The sequence below is a fragment of the Botrytis fragariae genome, assembly GCF_013461495.1.
Source record: "Botrytis fragariae strain BVB16 chromosome Unknown tig00000001, whole genome shotgun sequence".
Taxonomy (NCBI): domain Eukaryota; kingdom Fungi; phylum Ascomycota; class Leotiomycetes; order Helotiales; family Sclerotiniaceae; genus Botrytis; species Botrytis fragariae.
This window is the reverse complement of record NW_023500987.1, coordinates 1,855,170-1,878,043: the sequence shown is the minus strand read 5'-3', so window position 1 is coordinate 1,878,043 and position 22,874 is coordinate 1,855,170. Positions and strand designations below refer to the sequence as shown.

The 22,874-nt window shown below is 43.5% G+C and overlaps 4 protein-coding genes across 4 annotated transcripts; 2 read left to right on the top strand and 2 right to left on the bottom strand.

Annotated features, from left to right (window-relative positions):
- Window positions 1-238: 238 nt before the first annotated feature.
- Window positions 239-789, top strand: Bfra_000572 (uncharacterized protein; the record flags this gene model as incomplete). The annotated part of the gene is made up of 2 exons (XM_037331018.1): window positions 239-586; window positions 673-789. The coding sequence occupies 2 exons, from the start codon at window positions 239-241 to the stop codon at window positions 787-789; spliced, it is 465 nt and encodes a 154-aa protein (XP_037197351.1).
- Window positions 790-3,395: 2,606 nt separating this feature from the next.
- Window positions 3,396-5,413, top strand: Bfra_000571 (putative lysophospholipase plb1 protein; the record flags this gene model as incomplete). The annotated part of the gene is made up of 2 exons (XM_037331017.1): window positions 3,396-3,450; window positions 3,504-5,413. The coding sequence occupies 2 exons, from the start codon at window positions 3,396-3,398 to the stop codon at window positions 5,411-5,413; spliced, it is 1,965 nt and encodes a 654-aa protein (XP_037197350.1).
- A 2,506-nt stretch (window positions 5,414-7,919) lies between these two features.
- Bfra_000570 (putative two-component osmosensing histidine- protein) lies at window positions 7,920-12,300 on the bottom strand (the record flags this gene model as incomplete). Its single annotated transcript, XM_037331016.1, has 6 exons — window positions 7,920-7,946; window positions 8,007-8,435; window positions 8,495-9,760; window positions 9,952-11,318; window positions 11,384-11,528; window positions 11,584-12,300. 6 exons carry the CDS (start codon window positions 12,298-12,300, stop codon window positions 7,920-7,922), a joined length of 3,951 nt encoding a protein of 1,316 aa, XP_037197349.1.
- A 5,926-nt stretch (window positions 12,301-18,226) lies between these two features.
- Bfra_000569 (putative c2 domain containing protein) lies at window positions 18,227-22,437 on the bottom strand (the record flags this gene model as incomplete). Its single annotated transcript, XM_037331015.1, has 3 exons — window positions 18,227-19,114; window positions 19,172-19,753; window positions 19,804-22,437. 3 exons carry the CDS (start codon window positions 22,435-22,437, stop codon window positions 18,227-18,229), a joined length of 4,104 nt encoding a protein of 1,367 aa, XP_037197348.1.
- Window positions 22,438-22,874: the final 437 nt, after the last annotated feature.

The following is a 22,874-nucleotide window of genomic DNA, read 5'->3' as shown; positions in this document are numbered from 1 at the left end:
TTCTTTGCACTATTAGCGTCAATGGTGCTTCTTCTTTCGCATCTCAATGCACATAATCAATATCATAATTCACCAAAGATCAATTTTCTAGCCCATCATCGCTTGAACGACCGGGCACTACTTGATCAAGCCCTGGAAAAAATGGATATCATCGGAGATATTTACAATGGCGTGACAAGTAAATTTTGCAAGAAGATAGTGACTGAAAAGAGCGCCGAAGTGATCCGACACTTACTTGATGTCGAGGCGGAGGCAACCGAGGGAAAATTTATATGATTTGAGATGTAAAAAACGACGAAACAACACCCAGGAGAATGTGGACAAGGAAGGCGGGAAATTTTGTATGCATATTCGACACCTCGGAATCGTTAATATTGTTCATCAAAATTTCTTTGCTCGAGAGCAGTCAAGACTTCAGACTTTCCAAGGTGAATCTACACGTACGACTTTGCCGCTTGTTTCGTCTAGTAACACCTGCCCACATCTTTCCCACACATCACCACCTGGGGCGGGGAATCAGCAACCAGTTAATCATCTGCAGGGCATGGAGCAGGAATCCAACACGTTAGCAGGTTGTTCGCAAGCAGTCAGACACCAACCTAAATACAACGATCGATGGTGAACAGAATACTAATATGCTGCCAGTATCTAGTTTTTTCCCCACAAGATCAGACGTACTTGGACATGCCTGCAATTATGGTCGGCGTGGATGACTGGGCTTTCCAAGGTGTCGACATGAGAATTTTTGTTGGTCTGATGAGAGGGATGCCCGGACTGGATAGTGTATAGGACTGGGCAAAAGTGATGAAGGTGATAGCTATTGATATGATGTATAATGTGTCTGTGTACATTGCCATACGAATCCAATGTATGTGAACGAACTGGGGAAGGTCACCAAAGTTTGAAATACTGGCTTATACAGTCTTGATTTTTGATGATGAATTATTAAATATCGATTCCAGCAACTGACAACTACTAATTGCTAATTGCTGAACAGCAAGCGGTCTCGAGGTAGTCTGTAGAGTATGTAGCAAAAGTAAAGACAAATGTTAAGAACTTTATCTCATCTCTCTCCGCATAGATAGAATACTGCACTAGCGATCATTGATGATAAAAATGTACTACAACAATCACGTTTTATAGATCTATGGTGACGCTGACTTGACAATGGCGCTGATAGAAACACGGAATCAACTACCGTTAACATCATTGTGCGAAATGTAATATTTTTGAAACCTGAAGGTTTCAAATCCCAGTACGGATAGGAACCAATAAGAATACCAAGGTATGTTTTCGTCATGGTCGTGACTTGTGGTGGCTTGTGTATGATGATTATTCAGAAAAAGTCACTTGATTTGAAGTTTACGCAGTGCTAAGGCTGTGTAGAACTCTTTGCATTGTACAGCATATACGAGGACATTAGAATGAGGAGAATAAGCATCTGTAATTATCATATCCGAATCGAAGTTCTGCGGTGTGTGTTTGTAAGACAACGCTGACCGAATCGCTGGCCAAATCACTGACCAAGAATGTGATGTGATGATAAACTCCACCAACACCTATCAAGAGACTCGACAAACCGAATTGAGCACAGAAGAAGCGCGCGCATGAGAGCAGCCGCCACAATAGTAATGGCTGCGTCCTTGCAGTAATGCGTATATGATATTGCGAGATGAGGCATTGATATAGTTGGTTTCCATTGGCAGCTTCGTTTGATATTATAACTTGGCTTCTTTTAACTTTACCGAACATTCCGGATGGAACTTCTAACCTATCGACCCCACTCAATTCAAACAGCAACATCCTCGTCGCCAAACTCAAAACAGAGCGTCCATACGATCGATACAATCCCTAACTCATAACTCAAAACAGAGCATCAATACGACCAATACGACCGATACGATACGATAGTGTGTATAAGGTTTTTAGTCTGCACAAATACCATATCTACTCTTAAACTGGGGAACCCTTTGTAGGGATTTTCGACAGAACGGGGTTAGTTTGTCATTCCAGGTCTCATTTTCCCCTTAAGACTTGGCTTTGACCTAATTGATCTCAGCTTGCTTTTGTTTGGAATTACGACTGCGCCTTGTGGATGGAGGATTCGCATAGATATGCTTACTCCGCAGACCTCATACTCCTTCCGAGGTAACTACTAGGTACCTGACTGATGAGTGAGCGGTATTCTTTATTTCATCTATCCTCTTCAAAGGCCAAAGGAGATTTTGCCAACCGAAGCGCCGAGCTTGCTGAATAAAGAGAGTTTAGACTATTGTTAAAGCGGACTTGTCGAACTAATCCGAATAGCGGCACTAGAGCGGGAGAAGCCGATTATCCGCGCAGCAAGGCAAAACACATAGTGGCTGGCCTTTTATTTTTGATTCTTTGATTTATGTGTATTTTCCTGTTTGAAGCTCTTACCACTTCGCATTTTGTATAGCTCGCATTCCACACCTACTTACGGAGTACACAAAGACAGGAGAGGAGATCTGTCTTACCTTGCTGTCCCTTTTCCCCTCCTTTCCCCCCTACATACACAAGACACGCGAAAAATAGCCGGAAGAATCATTATCATCATTACCGTCATCAAGAACCGAATTAGCAACACTCGAGTACCTACTCAACACCTGTCCTCGGTAAACAATTTGAAATTCACCGCAGTTTCTTACATCTTCTTACCCCACATAATCAGCACTTTCTTAGTTCTATTCTCATACAAGGCTGTGAAAGGTACATACATTAGTGGACCGGTACAGCTGTACATTCACCACACGGCTAATACAATAATACATACATGCGTCTAATATAATATCAGCGAGAATTTTGCTACATTGTCTCGCAAGGTTAAGGCTGAGGTCTCATCAGAACGAATTTAGTCAAGCAATATAAGAACTAATGATTTCTTTTATATTACCGGTACCCTAGCTACTTGACTACCTAGCTGCTTGACTAGCAACTACCTTGCACCTATCTCGTCTCAAAAGGATTTCTTCACCCAATTTACTTTTCTTTTCTCAAATTCTCTGAACGAATCAAAACAGAAGTTACCAATTAGTCGGAAATTTGAGTACATTAGTCGTCTTTGACTCCCTGTAGATCTCCCGTACTAACGTTTAGGCCGAAAAAAGCGTGGACCTGCGTCATACGAACATATAAGCTGGCCGAGCCTCGTTCTTTAGCTTTGCCGTTCCCGTTTGAGCCCTTTGATTCAAAACATCATCTTTTCCAACAAGTACGGGAAAGAGGGAGAGAACGAGAGGCGAGAGAGAGAAAGGTTTACATCTAATTTTTTAACTATATTATATCTTCTCTTAAATTTCTCTCTCATCTTTGCTTTCTCTTAAATATTCTACCTACCTACCTATTTACAGGTAATACAAGACAATCGAGTCAATATGAAAGCCTTCGGAGCTATAGTTGCTTCGGTTGCATTGTCTTCAATATGTGATGGTAATTATTACTTCAAGAAACTTCTAGTATCAAGCTTATTAACCCATTCACAGCTCGTCAATTGGTTTTACCTCGAGATGCATCTCCCGAAATTATCGCTGCTGAAGTGTTAGCTGCACCGATGTATGCTATCAAGCGTGCATTACCGGATTCACCAACAGGAAGCTACACACCAGGAGCAGTAGATTGTCCTGATACGAGACCAACAGTCAGAAAAGCCAGTGAATTATCTGCCAATGAAACATCGTGGCTCGAACTACGAAGAAATAATACCATTCAACCAATGATAACCTTCCTCGAAAGGATGAACATTTCTGGATTCGATGCAACTGCCTACATAAACAGGGTCTCCGGCAATGCATCTACCTTACCGAACATCGGTATAGCAATTTCTGGAGGAGGTTACCGTGCAATGTTGAATGGTGCTGGGTTCGTCGCTGCCGCCGATGATCGAACAGCCAATTCGACAAACACGGGACAAATTGGAGGTCTTTTACAAGCTACAACCTATCTTGCAGGTCTTTCTGGTGGTGGATGGTTGGTAGGATCAATCTACACCAACAACTTTAGTAGTGTCGAAACTTTACGGGATAGTTCTGATGTGTGGAACTTCCAAAACTCGATCTTCGAAGGACCTAACGACGATCATATTCAGATCTTAAGTACTGCTGATTACTATAGTACCATTAAGAACGAGGTTTCTGGAAAAGCGGATGCTCCTCTCAATTTTAATACTTCGGTCACCGATTATTGGGGACGCGCGCTATCGTTCCAATTGGTTAATGCTACAGATGGTGGACCAGCTTATACATTTTCATCAATTGCACTACAGGAAAACTTCGCAAATGGCGAAACTCCTATGCCTTTCCTCGTCGCTGATGGTCGTTCGCCATACACCGAGATCATCTCACTAAACTCGACAGTCTACGAATTCAATCCGTTTGAGCTTGGTTCATGGGATGCTACGACATATGGGTTCGCACCCCTTCGTTATATTGGATCAAATTTCACCGCTGGTTCCATCCCTGACGGTCAACAATGTGTTCGTGGTTTTGATCAAGTCGGCTACGTGATGGGTACTTCGTCCTCACTCTTCAACCAATTTTTGATTCAAGCCAATGAAAGTTCGCTTCCAACTATTGTCACCGACGCGTTTACCGCCATTCTCGACAAGATCGGATTCATCAACAATGATATTGCGCAATATCAGCCTAACCCCTTTTACGCATTCAACAACGAAACCAACCGCAATGCCCAAACTACTCAATTAGATTTGGTTGATGGTGGTGAGGATGGTCAAAACATCCCTCTTTATCCTCTCATCCAACCTATCCGTGAAGTAGATGTAATCTTCGCAATCGATTCATCCGCCGACACCACCTACTTCTGGCCCAACGGAACATCCCTTGTCGCAACCCACGAGCGTTCCCAAAACGCAACCATCGCAAACGGAACCGCATTCCCCTCGATTCCAGGCCAAAACACATTCGTCAACCTGGGACTCAACAAACGCCCCAGTTTCTTCGGTTGCGATCCTTCCAATTCCACTGGCCCAACACCCCTAGTCATCTACATCCCTAACGCTCCCTACATCTACCAATCCAACGTCTCGACTTTCGACCCCTCCTACAACGCCACCGAACGCAATCTCATCATTGAAAACGGCTACAACGTCGCTACCATGGGTAACTCCACCATCGATCCCGAGTGGCCAACCTGCGTTGCCTGCGCAGTTATCTCCCGCTCGCTGTACAAGACCAACACTACCGTTCCCGACGCATGTACGGCTTGTTTCGACAGATACTGTTGGAACGGTACGCTGGATACTAGCGATGTGGTCTACGATCCTGCGTACATCGTCGGAGAAGTTTCTGCTTCTTCTGATGCGGCAGCCCTGGGAGGAAACAGATTCACGAGTATCATTGTTGCTGTCGCTGCAGCTGCATTTGTTGTTTTTGCATAATATACTGGTAATGTGATGTGCGGAGGAAATATACTATACGTACAAGGGGTAAAAAAAATTATCGCGAAAAGAGGGACAAAATTTCGGATCTTGGGGTGGGTTTCTGGATGGTTGTATATATAACGGCATTCTAATGAGGGATGATGGGGGTCCGATTTTATTTTTCGCATTTGTATTGCATTGCATTAAGGAAGGTGGTTAGTTGGCTGGCTGGTTTTCATTTTTGAATAGTAATTACGGATGAGGATGATGAGTGGATTATACTGTTTGTACGATTTGTACTATCTATACCTATGTTTTTGGATGTAACAGAAATCGAATGATACCGCGCATGTGTAGTTTAAAAAATGTATTCTTCTGTGATGGAAACTGGGAATCTTGGAAAGTTAACGAAACCAAGTGTATTACTTACTTTACTATCTGTGATGCAATACTTCTGTTATATCATAATGATAAAACTCAATGATTCATCCATTCAACTTTTACGTGAATTCTTACGAGATACTCACTCACTCACTCAACTCTGCGTCAGTGAAAAGTAGAGACTGACTCAACTTGAAAGACAATTGAGGATTTGGAGTTAGAATTTAGGAGGTTGAGATTTGATGGACTCGTAGACTCATGAGCTCATGCATTCGTGTATGTATAAAGATACAAGTACAGAAACCAAGCACGAGGCTCATAAAGAAAATCCTTACTATATCGTGATAAATCAGCCATGCGTTTCCTCATCCTCATCCTCATCCTTATCCACTTCTGTATCTAGATTCTACAACGCATCTTCTACTTTCAAGTTTCCCCTTGATATTCATCTGGAATCTTATGTTTCCTTGTTTTTCTTTCTCTTCCTCTTCCCTCCTCTCTTTCCCTCTTTTGCTATAGATTTATATTTTTGAATAGAAGCGAATTTACTTTCTCCCTTCTCCCCCCTCCTTCCATCTTTATAAACAGACTACTTTCCAAATCCCACAAATCTCACAAATCACAAATCACAAATCACAATCACTACTCACTCATTACACCCCATCCATCGCTTTTACATACCAAAGATCGAAATTGCAAAAGCCTTCTATATACACCCAAAGCGAGCGGAGATCTTGGGAGTGAATAGATAGAAAATGGAGATTGTGGGGTTTGGGTGGTTGTGAGAGAGGAGAGAAGGGGAGGGGCTGAGAGGCGATTGGGTGTTGGATATTAGTTGAGTGAGGAGGGAGGTGGTGAATTGCAATTTGTGGGTTGTAGTGTGTAGTTCTTGGTTTCTATTTTCTAAATTCGAGCGAGAGAGGGAGAGAGAGAGAGAGAAGGGTGGGATAGATGAGGGGGATAGATATCAACGAGGGAATAGAAGAGGAGGGGAGACTAGATCTGAGAATCTAGAAGCGAAATAAGACATATCAAAACAAATCCAAAATCAAACCACACAGTGGCACACACTGACATCCCAATACCCTCCTCCCAGGAACCATTCCACTCAACCCGCCAACTCCCTCCTAATCATTCAATTCAATTCAACTCCAACTCCAACTCCAACTCCAACAAAGCCATATATAAAAAACACAACCAACCAACCAACCAACCAATCATCCATCCATCCATCCATCCATCCAACTAACAACAACCTCCAGAACACAATATTAATAAACTTCTCGCTCGACATAAGGTTGTGTTATAACTAAATAGTCAGTTAGCTAGCAGGGTTCCAAACAACAAATACACTGGATGAGTGAGTATGCATTGCATATTCGGAAGGTCTATTGATAGATAGGCAGAAAAACCTTCAGCACTTGTTATTTTCTCATCCACACACCCGCACCCGCACAACGAAAAGGTCCTTAGCTTTGATAAAAATCTAACGCAAGCTCCCCTAGGGATTTTTTATATAAAAAAAAGTAACTCACCAAGTACCAAAAGTACACTACGTAGAGTCAAAAACCATATAAATCATATCAATGTGCATCATGATTCTCATTTATTCTCATCTCCATACATACATCGAACCTTTCACATCCATTTGACTTCCTCTCTTCAAATACCCTCTTTACCCCTCACACCATACATATCCATCATCATAATCACTAGCATTCAATATCCCCGCCCTTCCATCAAACCATCCACCAAATTCTCATCAATGCATAATTCTCCACCGCCAAAAAAAGTAGTAATAGTAGCAAACACTTCCAGTTCGCACAGGAACGAGTGTTATGAAAGTAAATTGATTTGAGCCCTCTGAGAAATTTCTCGGATGGGTGAAATAAAACAAGGCAATTCCATGCACCAAACAAAGATACTTCGCCCAAATTTATTTGACGAAACGTGGTTTATTCCCTTTCCCCCAAAACGCCCTTCGCCATTCTGAAAATAGGTTTGGATGAGATAATCGAAAAGAACAACAAGTACTCGCAGTTGGTGGTATCTACGAAAAGGAAAATGGAAATAATGGCAGAGCTTTTCTGTGCCCATCAATCCATGCATATATCATCGAACTTCGACCAAGATGAATCTCACACTAGCTGCTATGCGCACGCATTAGAAGCTACAGAACTGCTTAGTACAGGCTCTGTGGAATTTGGAATGTGAATCAGCAAGTGCTTACCCTCGCAAGTGGATCCTCAGCATCTGCCGTTACAAGTGAAGGACTCTCCACACTTCCATGATTGATAGGGCCAGTGGTCGTGTATGCACGAGGCTCGATAGCCGGTCTCATATGGGCTGGTGTGGGACTCGATGCAGGATGCTGTGTACCGCGAGTACCATTTTGCGAGTTGGGGCTCTCTTCATTAGCGGATTGCCTAACCTCCCTACCCTTCTCGAGTAATGCACCTCCAAGAGTTGCACATTTCAAGATCGTCTGGATGAGATGATTTTGTTTCAGAGGCTTAGAAAGATATTCATCCATTTGGGCCTGAATACATTTTTCGCGATCACCCAACATAGCGTGTGCTGTAAGTGCGATAATAGGCGTCCTTTGCGTTCCAAGACTTCGTTCGTACTCTCTAATCTTAGCAGTTGCTTCGAATCCTCCCTACAATGGTGTTAGTCATCTCTCTCCCGTATTATAATGTGACTGCAGATTGCACTTACCATAATTGGCATTTGAACGTCCATGAGAATAACATCGTATCGTTTCTCCTTGATAGCATCTAGTGCTTCTTGACCATTGCCAACGACAGTAACGACGTGATGATACTTTTCTAGAATCTTCACTGCTAAGCGTTGATTGACGATGTTATCTTCGGCCAAGAGAATGTCGAAGGATTTCGTGTTGTCCGCCAATGAGGGTGCAGCTCGGTTCTCCAAGGCAGGAATCATACCGTTGCCAAGATCGATCGTTAAACATGGGGTGGTCATGTAAGAAGTGATGCCAAGATCCAAAGCAGACTTCAAGCTGACATGGACAACAGGAGCCAAGAGGACAATTGGGATATACTTGAACTCATCGATTGATCGCAGTTTTCGAGCGGACTCAATGGAGTCCACAACAATCACATCGTAAGTTGAAGCAATCTTCTCCTTGGTTCTTCCATTGCCGAGAAGAATGGTATGCTGCTCAGAGTCGACAACAACGGGTACCAAACCAAGTTGTGTAAGCATAGTGATTATTTCTTTGCCATGGCCAGTCTGTCCTTTGTCGATAAACAAAACATTGTGACCTTGATATGGCTTGAGTTGTTTCTGAATGAAGCTGATATCTGAGGTTGCGAGGCGGACTGTACATGTGAAGTAGAATGAACTGCCCTTTCCGTACTGACTCTTGACCCAAACATCTCCACGCATGAGGTTTACAAGTCTCTTCGAAATTGATAGACCTAGACCAGTACCTCCGAATTTTCTAGTCATAGATCCGTCTGCTTGTTGGAAAGTGTCGAAAATCAAGTTGAGTTTATCAGCTTGGATACCGATACCAGTGTCAGAAACGCAGAACTCGACTGCATATTCATTTGGCGCACAATGATCTTGCTCGGCTTTTTGAATCGTCAAAGAAACTTCACCATGCTCTGTGAACTTGATAGCGTTTCCAACCAAGTTAAGAATAATTTGTCGAAGACGGAACGAATCACCAACCACGTGGTCTGGAACTGAGCTATCCACGCGGTAAGTGAGATCTAAGAATTTCTCATTTGCCTTGACAGCAAGAGTCTTGAGTGCATTGAAGACGGTTCCTCTAAGAGTGTATGGAATCTCCTCCATGATCATACGGTTTGCTTCGATCTTTGACAAATCGAGAATATCATCAATGATTGTCAATAAACTGTTGGCCAAGTTGTGAACAATGTTGAGCATTTCTCGTTGATATTGAGTAAGATCGGTGTCGAGGGTCAACTGAGTCATGCCAATGATACCGTTCATCTATCACCAATGTTAGCGAAAAAGTATATGCATTAGGTTAAGGAGAATGAAAGATTTGGTAAAAGGGGGCAGTGATAAACCAGAGAGCCTGCTACGTAGAGCATTTCAATGCTCAAGCTAGTACAGACAATTGAAAAGGCACTCGAGCGTAATGCCAGAAAAAACAGAGTGGGGAATGGAGTGGTACTAACAGGTGTTCGAATCTCGTGAGACATGTTGGCCAAGAATTCAGACTTCGTTCTGTTGGCGAATTCGGCAGCCTCCCTAGCTAAGGTGTTTCTTTGAATACTGTCCCTCAAATTGTAGACCATCTGGTTGATCTTTCGTTTCAACTCATCCATCTCTCCAGATGCCTCGACAGTGATCAACTTTGTGAAGTCGCCATCGGTTGCAGCGTTAGTAATATCACCAAAGGCGCGCACTTGAGTTGTCAAGTTGTTAGCCATGGTATTGACATCCGTCGTGATCTCTTTCCAACGGCCGCCAATCCCGGCAACGTCAGCTTGACCACCCATCTTACCATCCACACCCACATCTTTGGCGACTCTTTGCACTTCATTGGAGAAGATACTCAATCTGTCTACCATGTTATTTATGGTTTCTTTTAGTATGAGTATTTCACCCGCAGCAGCAACCTCAATCTTCTGACTCATGTCTCCATTGGCAATAGCTTGTGTAACAGTCGAGATACCTCGTACTTGAGTAGTCAAGTTTCTGGCCATGGTGTTCACATTTTCGGTGAGGTCTTTCCACTTTCCTTCGACGTTGTCAACTTGCGCTTGCCCACCAAGGGTCCCATCAGTTCCGACCTCCCTGGCGACTTTGCTAACCTCAAAAGCGAATGTGCCAAGTCTGTCCACCATGGTGTTGATGGTATCTTTCAGCGAAGCGATTTCTCCCTGAACTTCCACTTCAATCTTCTTGGTCAAATCTCCTCTGGCGACAGCGGTGGTAACCTTTGCGATCTCTCGTACTTGTGTCGTAAGATTCATGGCCATACCATTCACATTTTCGGTGAGGTCTCTCCAAGTGCCTTCAACATCATGCACTGTTGCTTGCCCACCCAGTCTACCTTCGGTACCGACCTCCCTAGCAATCTTCGTGACCTCTCGCGCAAATTGTTGTAATTGGTCCACCATGGAATTTATAGTCTCCTTCAACTGCTTGATTTCACCCTTACATTCTGCCTGAACCTTCTGTGTCAAATCTCCCTTTGCGACAGCTGTTGTGACAATGGCTATATCGCGCACTTGTGTAGTGAGGTTATTGGCCATAGCGTTGACGTTCACTATCAATGTGTTCCACATGCCCTGGACGCCTTCGATTTCTGCTTGACCCCCAAGGATACCTTCAGTTCCTACATCTCTTGCTACGCGGGTAACCTCGGCGGCGAACGTTCTCAGTTGATCCACCATGGTATTGATAGTTTGTTGCAGTTGGAGTATCTCACCCTGGGCTGGTCTCTCAATCTTTTGTGTGAGATCTCCATGGGCTACAGCAGTAGTGACGGAGGCAATTTCTCGTACTTGATCGGTGAGATTTTGTGCCATGACGTTGACTGTAAATAATTAGTAAGTTCGCCCAGATAAAATAAACAAGGCCTCCAAAATGGTAAATACATACCATTGTCAGTCAACTCCTTCCAGGTACCATCAACACCAGAAATCTTGGCTTGTCCACCGAGAATACCTTCTGTGCCGACCTCTCTAGCCACACGAGAAACCTCACTAGAGAATATCTGAAGCTGATCCATCATGGTATTGATAACCTAAGAAAAGAGTTAGAGAGGGTAGATGGGGAAAACTCTGACATGATATGCTTACCCGCTTGAAAGTGGTAATCTCAGGGTCCATCTCCACGGAGTGGATTTGTACCTTCTTACTGAGATCACCTCTAGCTACAGCTGTGACAATCTCTCCTATTTCCCGTAGAGCTTTCTGGAAAGCCTCGTTGGCTTGTTGATGCTTCTTCAGTTCTCTTTCGAGAGCTGCTACGCGTTCGACCTCGAGAACGTTAAGTGCTTGTTCTTGTCTTTGCTTCTGCTCAAACAGTTGAGCATGTACACCGGCCAACTCGGATTTTTGACTATCGAGTTGTTTCGATTGGTCGTCGACATGTTCGCGGAGTGCTTCGAGTTCCTCGTCACTCAATTTTGTAAATTTAGGAGGTCTTTCACCGCCGGTGGGCGCTTCTCTAGCGGCAAGCAACGAATTGACGAGTTGTTGTCGAGATGTAGTACTACTCTTCGAGGCTCGGGATGGAGCACCGGTGAGCACATCTGCGAAAGCAGATGGTGCTCCCAATTCATTCGGTGTATCTGGTAGGGCTTGATTATTGACTGTGATCGCCTTTGCTTCTAGTCTTTGAACTCTTGATACCAAGGCCGTAAGTTCTCGTTCGAGGGCAAGCTTCTCTGATGTAGCTGCACCTGGTAACCTAATCCCTTTGTTGCCGTAAACATTCGTTGGTGGAAGTTCGAGACTCGATAATGCGAGAGTTTGCAGGATCGCAATAGTGTGTGCTATTGTAGAATCCCCCATTTTGGTCTCTGTATATGCAGCCAGGCTGCTAAGTCGTAACAAAGAATTTTCCGTCTACCATGAAGTCAAAAATCTGAGTTACCCGCTTCGACGGAGTCGGATTTTTCGATCGGTAAATGTAATACGAGGTAGTGGTGTCAAGGAGTGGACGAGCTGCAACTTTGTTAGGTTGAGATGAATGGGTGGGTGAGTGAGTGAGTGAGTCAAAGAAGACTTCACGATTGCATGACGCTCTGAAATCGAGGGAAAAGGGGAAGAATTAATACAATGATTGAGAGCAAAATAAGAATTACCTCAACTCTTTTGAAGATGCGTGAAGTGGATGTCTTTTCTCTAGTAGAAAGTCCAACGGCTTGTCTCCCTTGTCAGGTCGACAACTTTTGATCTCCACTACGAAGCGACAATGCCGATTTCCGATTGGAAGGAATTTTAAAACAGGACAGACCCTGATAGAATGGGTGGAAAGGGAATGGATGGGGTGATAAGGTAAAAAACGGTGATGATAGATAAATTATAATACAGAAAAATTCTAAGTTCGAGGAGAGAAGTTAGAAGAGGTTGTGTGAGGTTTGAGATGCAAAGTGAGAAGTGTGAGGTGTGAGTGTGACTTGGTTGTATTCCGGACACGAGAGAATAAATATACTAGGTCGGTAGTTTTTCTTGCAGATGAATACTGCTAAAGAGGGGAGGGAGGGGGTGGAAGTAGCAGCTGTTCTTGTCGTCTTGGAGGATCTAAATTCTTTCTCTCTTTTTTTATGTTTGTGTATTGCACTGTGTGAAGAAAGAAAGAAGAGTGTTTTCTGTACTTACGACGTATGCACAATTGGATGATATTGTCGGTGGGGAGGAAATTGTACTCGAAGATATGTCTACCTATGTCGGTCGGTAGGCAGGTCGAGAGGTAGAGGAAGAGGAAGCTTCTCTCGCCCTTGGATATTGTATGGTACCGTACTGGAACTGGAATTGATTTGCTGGTATTGATTTGTATGGTCTGATATGGGATGGTGTAGTATAATAGTACGGTATGGTATTATGGCTTTTTGAGTTTCGGGTTCTTGGGTTGGGATCTTTTACTTTCAGGGTTCCCCCAAATTCACTTCACTTATCTAACTTCAATCACAGGGGCTTAGCGGTTCAGCAGTTTATCGCTTACCTAGGTGTGTTCCATAGGGACCAAACCTTCCGTGACGTGGATATCGAGCATGTACGGAATTTCACTATATACATTTAAGTTATACTAATTCATCTAATATAAAATTCATGATCGAGGGCCGAAGAAGAAAAGGACGAAGAGATGAAAGAGAAAGAGAAAGAGAAAACAATTCAAAATTAAAACCACAAAGAATAAAGAAAAAGAACAGAAAATAGTTTCCATTCTATAAATATATCTATCAAATAACAATCGCAAGCGTCTCTTAGCTATGTATTTCCTTATTGCTGTCGACTACGAATTCATACCCAGCTACACACCGGCTTCTCGACTTCCTCTCCGCTTCGAAACTGATCATTATTAGACCTATCACAGAAGAAACGTCAAATTCAACCTTTTCAACGAGCAAGGGATGAAAAGAAAGGTAAGAATCCTGAATGGCTTGTGTGTCCCAGGGATACATTTGCCAATCCATACCCAAGTAGGTGAACGAACGAATCGTATCCCATCTCACATTCTTCCACTCTGACCACGACATATTCACCCCACGACGCTTTTGCTTTATATTGGAGGAAATGATCTTTTCTTCTATCCAATGACCCTTCTTTCCAACTGCTGCTCGCCTCAATATGCAGATGCAGTACTCGGCCATATCGTTAGCACACTTGCTTCCTATCGTGCCCAAGTTAAAGTGGAATATACTTCAATCATCATATCACGAGTCTCTGAAAGCATCACGAGTGAGATCGATTTGACACTGACGGCTGAGGCTTTTAGGCTTTTAATTGTGTACTTCGTATCGCCAGGTTTTGGATAACGGTTCCTTGTGTTTAATGTTCATCAATCATCCATCATCCATCATCCCTCCATCCCTCCATCCCATCTATTTCATCCTTCCCTTCCTAAGACTTCCTTGCCAACACGTTGGGTTCCTGGCATGATTCGAACAACGCAGCCAATCTTAGAAACGGTGTAATCTGGGGATAAACCTGGAGAGAGAGAGAGAAGTTAGATCATTCGATATATTCCGACTCAAGACCAGAGGCCGCCATCGTCTACCGGAGAGAGAGAGAGAGAGAGTCATTAATCTTTTGAACCCTTACAAGCCTTGATATGTCAATTTGTCAAATCAAAAACTGTGTCACCGAAATCGCAGGAATCACAGAATTGAAACGTTTCAGATTATAGATCATTCAAGTAGATCTCTGCGCCCGATCTTCCTTTTCCGCTTCCATCAGACCAAGATTCACGACCAACAAGGCCTGGTGCAATCAAACTTTGGTGTCAGTTTCGAGAAGGGATCGACAACGGTTGCATGCATCAACTTAATTCTTATTGCCTGAAAAAGCGAACCTACCTACAAGTGTAAGCATCCACCCAACTAGCTGATGGGACGTTTTTCGGTTAGTACTTCCCATTTTCTTTTCAATACACCGCTGCTTCAACCACAACAAAACGTGTACCATGACACGGGAGCACGAGAAGCCCTCGAGCCCCTCCAATTCCTTTTTTCCATCTCAAAAAGCGGCCTTCGAAATATGAAGCACCAATAGTTCGTCTTTTGCTTAACTTCGGGGATTGTGCAATCTGCATGCGCAAATGGCATGAGTGGGAACTATCTACGGACGTACCGGTCTTGATTGGCATTGACTGCCCCCTTATCAAAATCCATGCGGAGGCTGTGTACTCCGTCGTACCGTACGGATTTTTGTTCAAAGGCTCAATCATCCGTTACCGTTACCAATAAGATATCCTGACATACCCTACCAGCCCTTTTTTCTTTGGTTTGCTTCAACCCATCCATCAATAGCTTCATACACGGCAAGACCGAGGCCAACAAAGCAAAAAAATCGCATGAAAGAGCCGCTTCATGCTCCATGAGCCTCATTCAAAGAAGCTCCAGTTTTCATACTTCTCTTTTCTTGGCTTTCATGACGCCCTGAGCTGATCTAAATTCAATTTCTTTATCAAATTTGGTTATCAAAACAATTACCGAAATTTTCATACAAATCACCAGTGAGTCAGTGACAAAGGATTCTTTCAAGAGATTCTCCCAAAGATTCTCGAAAAGATCCTCCAAAAGATCCTCCAAAAGGTTCTCCAAACCAATCCCTCAAATCCGAAAAACAACACACAAAACCACACCAATCCCCGAAAACCTTTTCCCATCCCAAAATGCGAGTCAATTCTCTCTTCTTTCCCTCTCTCCAAAATCTCAGGGTCCTAAAAATCCTTGGTACAGTGGACCCTTTATTTCCCTACTTTAGCACCGAGCTGCCATGCTTGCCACGCTTGCCCAAGCTGCCCAGTCCCAAATACTTACATACTTACACACTATACCCTAACCAGCACGCTCCCATTCGCATCTCCATAAATAAGGCTCGGCTACGAGTCGGCCGGCGCTTCGGATCTTTTGCAGCGTACGAAGGACATGTACGAAAGAATATGTGTATTTGTAGATCTACCGATAGATAGCACGTCTCCATTTGTTTCTCTCATCAGGTGCAGTGCGGGCTCTCAGACCTGATTACTTACCGTGTGAATGTCCCGTCGTATGTATAATATAGAATGATTTGCTTTTGTCAGGCGGATAGAGAGCCTGAGAGACGCTTGTAAAATATATGGTAGTTTGATATTATGTATATCGAGAAGCTATAATACTATCTGCAAGTCTTGCTATCAAACATATCATATCATATCATATCATATCATATCATATCATATCCCATCTCCATCTCCATCTCATCCTCACCCTCCATCACCTAGCCCACACATACTACATCTTCAACACTCCATCCTCCAGCCCAACGAACACATCCCCATGCCAGCCCAATAGCCTGCCTCCCTACATTTATCTCTTTCTACCTCCCCCGCCACAGGTCCCTTACCTTACCTTGCCATCGCATACCATACCACACCACACCAACCCAATTCCACAAATCCCATCCACCACCTACCCACCGCCTACCCACCACCCACCATATTTCAACTAAACCACAACAGCCCTATCCAACCACCCAAATCTACTGGCCATTCTCTATTCCCTCTACTCCCCCATTCCTCCCTCCCTCCACACCACCAAAAAATCCCCGTAGGTACTACTAGGTATAACAAGAATCCCCGTCTCGATCCCAGCATCGGATTCTCATTCTCCATTTTACTTTTTGCCTCTTTGCCTCTTTGCGTGTTCATCGATTTGATAATCCCATCATCGAAATCCGACACTGAGAATTTGAGAATCGAAATTTGAAATCCAAATTTCGAAATGGAAACTCCCCTCCTCCCCCTCCCCCTCCAAAAATGGAAAATTAGAAATGAGGAAATGAGGAAATCGAAAAATGAAAGTGGGAGTTTAGAATGGATTGAATAGTATAGCACAGCACAGCACAGCACAGCACAGCACAGCACAGCACAGCACAGCACAGCACAGCACAGCACAGCACAGCACAGCACAGCACAGCACAACACAGCAATATACATACATACATATATTTTCCTCTCACATACCAACCTACAAAAAATCACAAAAAATCACAAAAAATCACAAATACATTCTACTTCTACTTCTAATTCTACTTCTAATTCTAATTCTAATTCTAATTCCGATTCTAATTCCGATTCCGATTCTGAGAAATACAAACACCTACATATCTACCCACCTCTCTCTATATCCAACCCATCACCAAACCCATCCCCCAAAACCCCCAATATTTTCATGAACAAACCAATTCAACATCAAAATCAAACCAAGACTCTACACAAACCCACCAATCAGTCAGTCAGTATAAACTAGCATCAAGTCATCAAGTACCTACCTATAAAACACCTACCTACCTACCTACCTCCCTACTTATCTAATCCAAAAAAATCCCCCCCAAAATAAGCTTCCCTGATTTCTCTAGTTTCACAACCAACTTCTTTTAGTAAGTAAACTTATTTATAGATAGAATATACATATATATACATATATATACATATACATATACATATACAAATACAAATACAAATAAATCCACTATATATTTCGCAAAAGAGCTACAGGTTCCAAGATATTTCCCGGCATTTGGCCTCATCCCGTCCCATCCCATCCCATCCCACCACATCATATAATATCACACTATACTCCATCTGATTCACTCACTCACGTTCTGCATTTCCATCCCCCCTCCCCTCTCCTTCCACCCACAAAACACACAATCCTATTCAAGTCATAGGGTTTTCAAATTAATATCTCAGTATTTCTACATACCTAACCTACATACATATATACATAAAGCCACCGCCCCTTCCTTTCACTCTCACCCTCACCTCATTGCCCCCTCCACCTCAGTCCAGTCCAGCCAAACCAAACCAAACCAGAACCAGAACCAGAACCAAACCAAACCAAGCAACCGCCACAACTAAAACCCAACCCCTAGCAGCCAGAAATCCATCAATCAACCTACACACAAATCCCTTCTCTGCGAGATGTTCAAATGATCATCTCAATAATTAGTTACGTATCTGCCTCCGTTGACTTTCCCGAATATCTTTCCACAAACCTCCCATCTTCTGCCCAAATCCCCAAAGTAACAAAACAAATCTCACCAAACCCCACCGAAACCTCAGAGAAAAGGAATAAAGAATATCTAAATCCCAAAACAAATATGCCAGTGGTATCTCTCAGTTAAAAGAATAACGCCTACCATCTTATCCCGTCTCCTGTCATAGACTCATAATTAATTCCCGTCATGCATAGATCCCATCTTTCTCTCCATTGAAAAGAGCCAACCTCCTTTATCTCCGAGGTAGATTATTTGCTCCAAATCTTGGTCCACCTCCACTTGCCAAACTTTGTCTCACAATCATTTCGGCCGCTGCAGCAGCTGCTAATCTCTCCTTTTGCCTACTCCTATCTCTCAAATAAGCCGTTGCCTCCGGTCTCATTCTTAGAATTCTCAAAATCATATCATCACTCGGATCAGCCTGTGCCTGTTTCCTCTTTTCTTCCTTGGCCTTTTTCATAGTTCCCAAATTTCTGCTCAACATAATACTCTTACTCCTGCGCATTGAAGTCGAACCCATCAGACCACCAAAAGAAGCACCGAGAGTAGCAGGCGCCGAAAGACGATTGCGTTGTTGTTGAGCACGTTGAGCGGTTGCAGTGGCCATTCTTTCCGAGGTGCGGATGAGATTATCGGTGGTGTCAAAGTAGAAGAAATTGAGTGAGGTGAGTTCGTGATATTTAGGGGACTTGAGAACATCAGTGGGCACTCCCATTGCTTCGCCAGTTTGCTCGTCCCGGGCATAGAAGAATTCGAATAGAAGTTCGAGCCATTTGAAAACAATGTCCATTTCTTGTTGCGTGAGAGGTCTTTGAGTAGATGGCTTGTCTGAAAGAGGGGGTACTAGGAGACTCTCAAGTGCGATGAGAACTTCCTTCCATAGTCGAGTCATTACCATAATCATGGATGCATCTGTTAGAGTCTGCTTCATAATAGCGAAATTCTCATCGAAGTAATTGAACAGTGGCTTCAAAGCGTTCTCGACGTCTTGAGGGGTCAAGGTTGGAGCTATCGATTGTCTGTTCTTCCAGAGACTGGTTACCGATGCTACTGAAATACCTCGAGATAGTAAGCCCCTTAGGGCTTCATGCGAGAGACTATTATTAATATATTGCGAAAGCTATGATCGTTAGTCTATGGTATGGAGTTGCAGAATTGTTGATAAACTTAAACGTACCTTGTCCGTGATCTTTCGCGTCATATCTCTTTCAGTTCTCTTTAGCAATCGGAATGCCTTACCAAAATAGAATTGAATATCATCACGTTCACCCTCCATACTGACACGCAACAATAAACGACCTTGAGTATCAAGGTTAAGCCAGTACTCACGAGGCATATAGTCGCTGAAGTGAGCTGGATCCAATTTCAAAGAAGTTCTTCCAACATAATCATGGTCACCAAATGTATCCCAGTCCCAAATTGTCGCAATAATGTTCAATGGACCTTGGACTGTTATATCCACGGACTCATCCCACCGAGGATTGAGACTTCTCATCACGACTCGAGTCTTGGCTAAGCGTTTTTGATATTCGTCGCCGAGAACGACATATGGATCGCTGGTGCCGTTCGGGTCACAAGACTTGAGATCCTCGCCCTCCACGATCTTGATGGTAAATACATATTTCGCAGTTCTTCTCTTTTTCTCTACCGGTGGTGCGTTTTTGGCAAGAAGCTCTGCACATGCATCGACGTTTATTGTCTTCTCAAGTGCATCAAGTTGCTGCACGGCATATTCGATATTGTTGAGCTTAACAAATGACTGTAATTGCATTAGACATGACCTTCTACATTTGCATGTATTGAACTTACTTCAGGGTAGAATTGAAAAGGTTCTATCTTCTCCTTGTTATTCCAAGCCTCTTTAGCCAGTTGCATCCACTTCTCCTGTTTTGTTTGTGTTGCAGCCGCTTCTTGCGCGGGAGACAGTCTGTCCATCTCTTTCGAGAACTTTTGCTCGATGACTTCGCAATATCTCGCCAACCCAATGCCAAAGGATTTCGACAAAGCTGTCATGAATTTGGCGTGCTGGATTGTGTCGGCCCAGTTGAGTTGGAAGATCTGATCAGCCATTTGATTGAAGAGACGGAATACATCAATGATAGACACACTATGACGTTCATCATCTGATGGGGTTTGGTCAGGATTATCCGAGCGAACCTGAAATTGATCTTGTTTGATAGCTTGGTCAACAAGATCTACTGTTTTCACATCAGCACTGCGAATCCAGCGCCAAACAAAGTCAGCAAGCAAATCCTCAATATTGAAAGCGAAGGATCTACTGGGCAGAACGTTATGATGAATACTGCGGATCTCAACAAGTTCCTTATATAGGTCAAACCCATCTTGTAAAGGGACTTCGCTTTCGTTGGTATGTGCTACGTGTAAGATTCTTTGGATTAAATCATTCGCATCATCCTCAAAGCTAGGAAACATCGTCTCGACAAGGATTGTTAGAGGATTGACACCCATGATTTCGGGATTTTTCCGATATCTTTTCTGAATCCGCTCACATAATTTTACGACAGATTTTCCCAATTGAACAACATGGAAAAATTCCCATTCCTCTTGATTTTGAGGAACCTCTGCTTCAAGATATTCCCTATACACTTCTGCCGCTTTAGATTTAAGACCCTCAATCAACTGTTCGACATAAGTATCGTAGCCACCAGGGCTTGTTGAGAATAAGGGATCATTTTTGATATGGGTTTCTAAGATGAGCAGGACTGGGCCAGGAGAAGGCGGCTTAGCTTCATAGCAATGTTGTAGAAGATCATATAGATCACGGAGAAGTGCGTCATGTAGACTTGTCAAAGTTTGACGGTATAAAGCAAAATCATGTATCGTCCATTCATTCTGATCGAAAGAAGACAGACTCGCAGAATGTGTATGCGTATTTGCACGTTTTGTTTCCAAAGACGATGGTGGGTTCTTGATAAACTCAAAGGCGCTATCAAGCTCATCAAGCCCAATCTCCTGGTCTAAGAATTTTTGGCTTGCGACATCTAAGAACAGAACGAGCCTTGAGATTTGTGGAATTCTCCAGCGAACACACAATTCGGTCAACAACTCGAGAGACTGTTTGCTGAGAGGCTGAGATTCGGCACCGTCAGCTTGAGCATGGATCTGATCATAGGTCATGGCATAAGTTAAGATTGTTCGATAGTATGCTCGTGTGTCTGTCGGTATAAATGTATATGTGGACTCTTCCAGAAATATCTTCGAGGGTTCATCGTCCTCCAGGGACAATGAAGACATATCTGCGGGTTGTTCGAAATTGTAGCCAGAGCCTCCATCTATGGGGCTTGTTATAGCTATAGATTTGGCTAAGTCTGCATATGCTTGATCCTCAGCACCTGAAGTGGTCATGGAAAGTGGTGGGAGTGGTGGGAGAGCTCTATTCTTGCCGGAGGCCTTGACAAGATCTGGCCTAGCCTGAAGTATCTCAGAAATCATGGCCGAGAGTTCTGGTATTTCTGACCTCTTCCACGTCTGGTATCCCTCATCAACGTCAAAATCATCGCTTCGTAGAGTTCGTTTAGTGTTTGCATTCAAGCAATGCTGGTAAGATTTCAGATCATTGAGCGCTGCGGACTCCGTCCAGATACTTTTGTTCAAGTCAATGTCTGTTTGAACTTCCGAATTACTCATACCAAATATTCTTCCAACAACTTGTGCCATAGGCATATCCTTAACATCGTAGCTCACTGGTGCGGTCACTTCAATGGAATGCCCCCCGCCAGGAGCAGTGGAAGAGTTGACGTATAGATCTTGCGAATTCGTCAATAGCTTATTCTCCAAGGTTGACAAACGACTCATCAGCTCGGGTCGGTCTTTGTCCTTGTCAAGATCCTTGAGAGTTGCACTGATTAGTCTCACGAACAGAGCCACATGGCGATCCACAAGGGCTTTCCACGATTCATCATCCGCTGCTTTGCCCTTTTGTAAAGATTTAGTGGTATTTGAATAGAATATCAAAACCAAGTCTTCAACACGTCTCTCTTTGTCCATACGCTTTCGAAATCCTGGTTCAGTAAGAGCTGTATAGGCCTCTGCGAAGGTTCTCTTGACAGCCGGCTCCTTGTATTCTGGGCGCCTCTCAGTTCCTGTTAAGACTCCTTGCAAGCGCTTCTCTAGCTGCGACATAAATCCATGGGGGAATTTGGTTTTTGTATCCTTCATAAGAGAAAAATCCTGCATCAACTCTCCTATCATGACACTCTTCCTCGAAATGATCTTTCTCTCTGCGGGGATGTATTGTTTGGTCTTTCGTCGAGGTTGAAGAAGGTGGTGCAGATATGCAACCCTGAGGGCGAATGTGTATGCATCGGTATAACCAATAGCTTTCGGTCGTGATCGAGAACTATTTCGAGATATGGACATGCGCTCACTATTTGCAAGACTGTTCACCCGACGATTGGGTCGAGTTCGAGAGGTGGACGACATCTTGTCCCCTTGAAGAGCAGTTATGCGACAGGTAGACAGAGAGGAAGGGAGGTTTGAGGGGGAGGATACCAAGTCTTCGTTCAATGTCCTTAGGAGATCAGATTTATCTTTTCCCAATGTTCAGGTATGCGACTTCAGATTGTAGAACTCTCTGATTGTGTATGATGGTTGTAAGAACATTAATATATCTTGACAATGAAATGCGATAATAAACTCAAACAGGCACAGGACGAATGGGGTAATGAGGTATTGAGGTAACTTTTTTTTATGGTAGATGTCAGGGAGAGGCGTAAGAGGTAACGGTAGGCCAAATGCCAGCCAGCCTCATGAAAATGGGGAGGATTCAAGACTGACGATTAGGAGAGAACCTTAAGTTCCAGGGGTCGCTAATCTGGTAATCTATGTTTCCAGGGTGTCAGATGGTCTTTAAATTGATC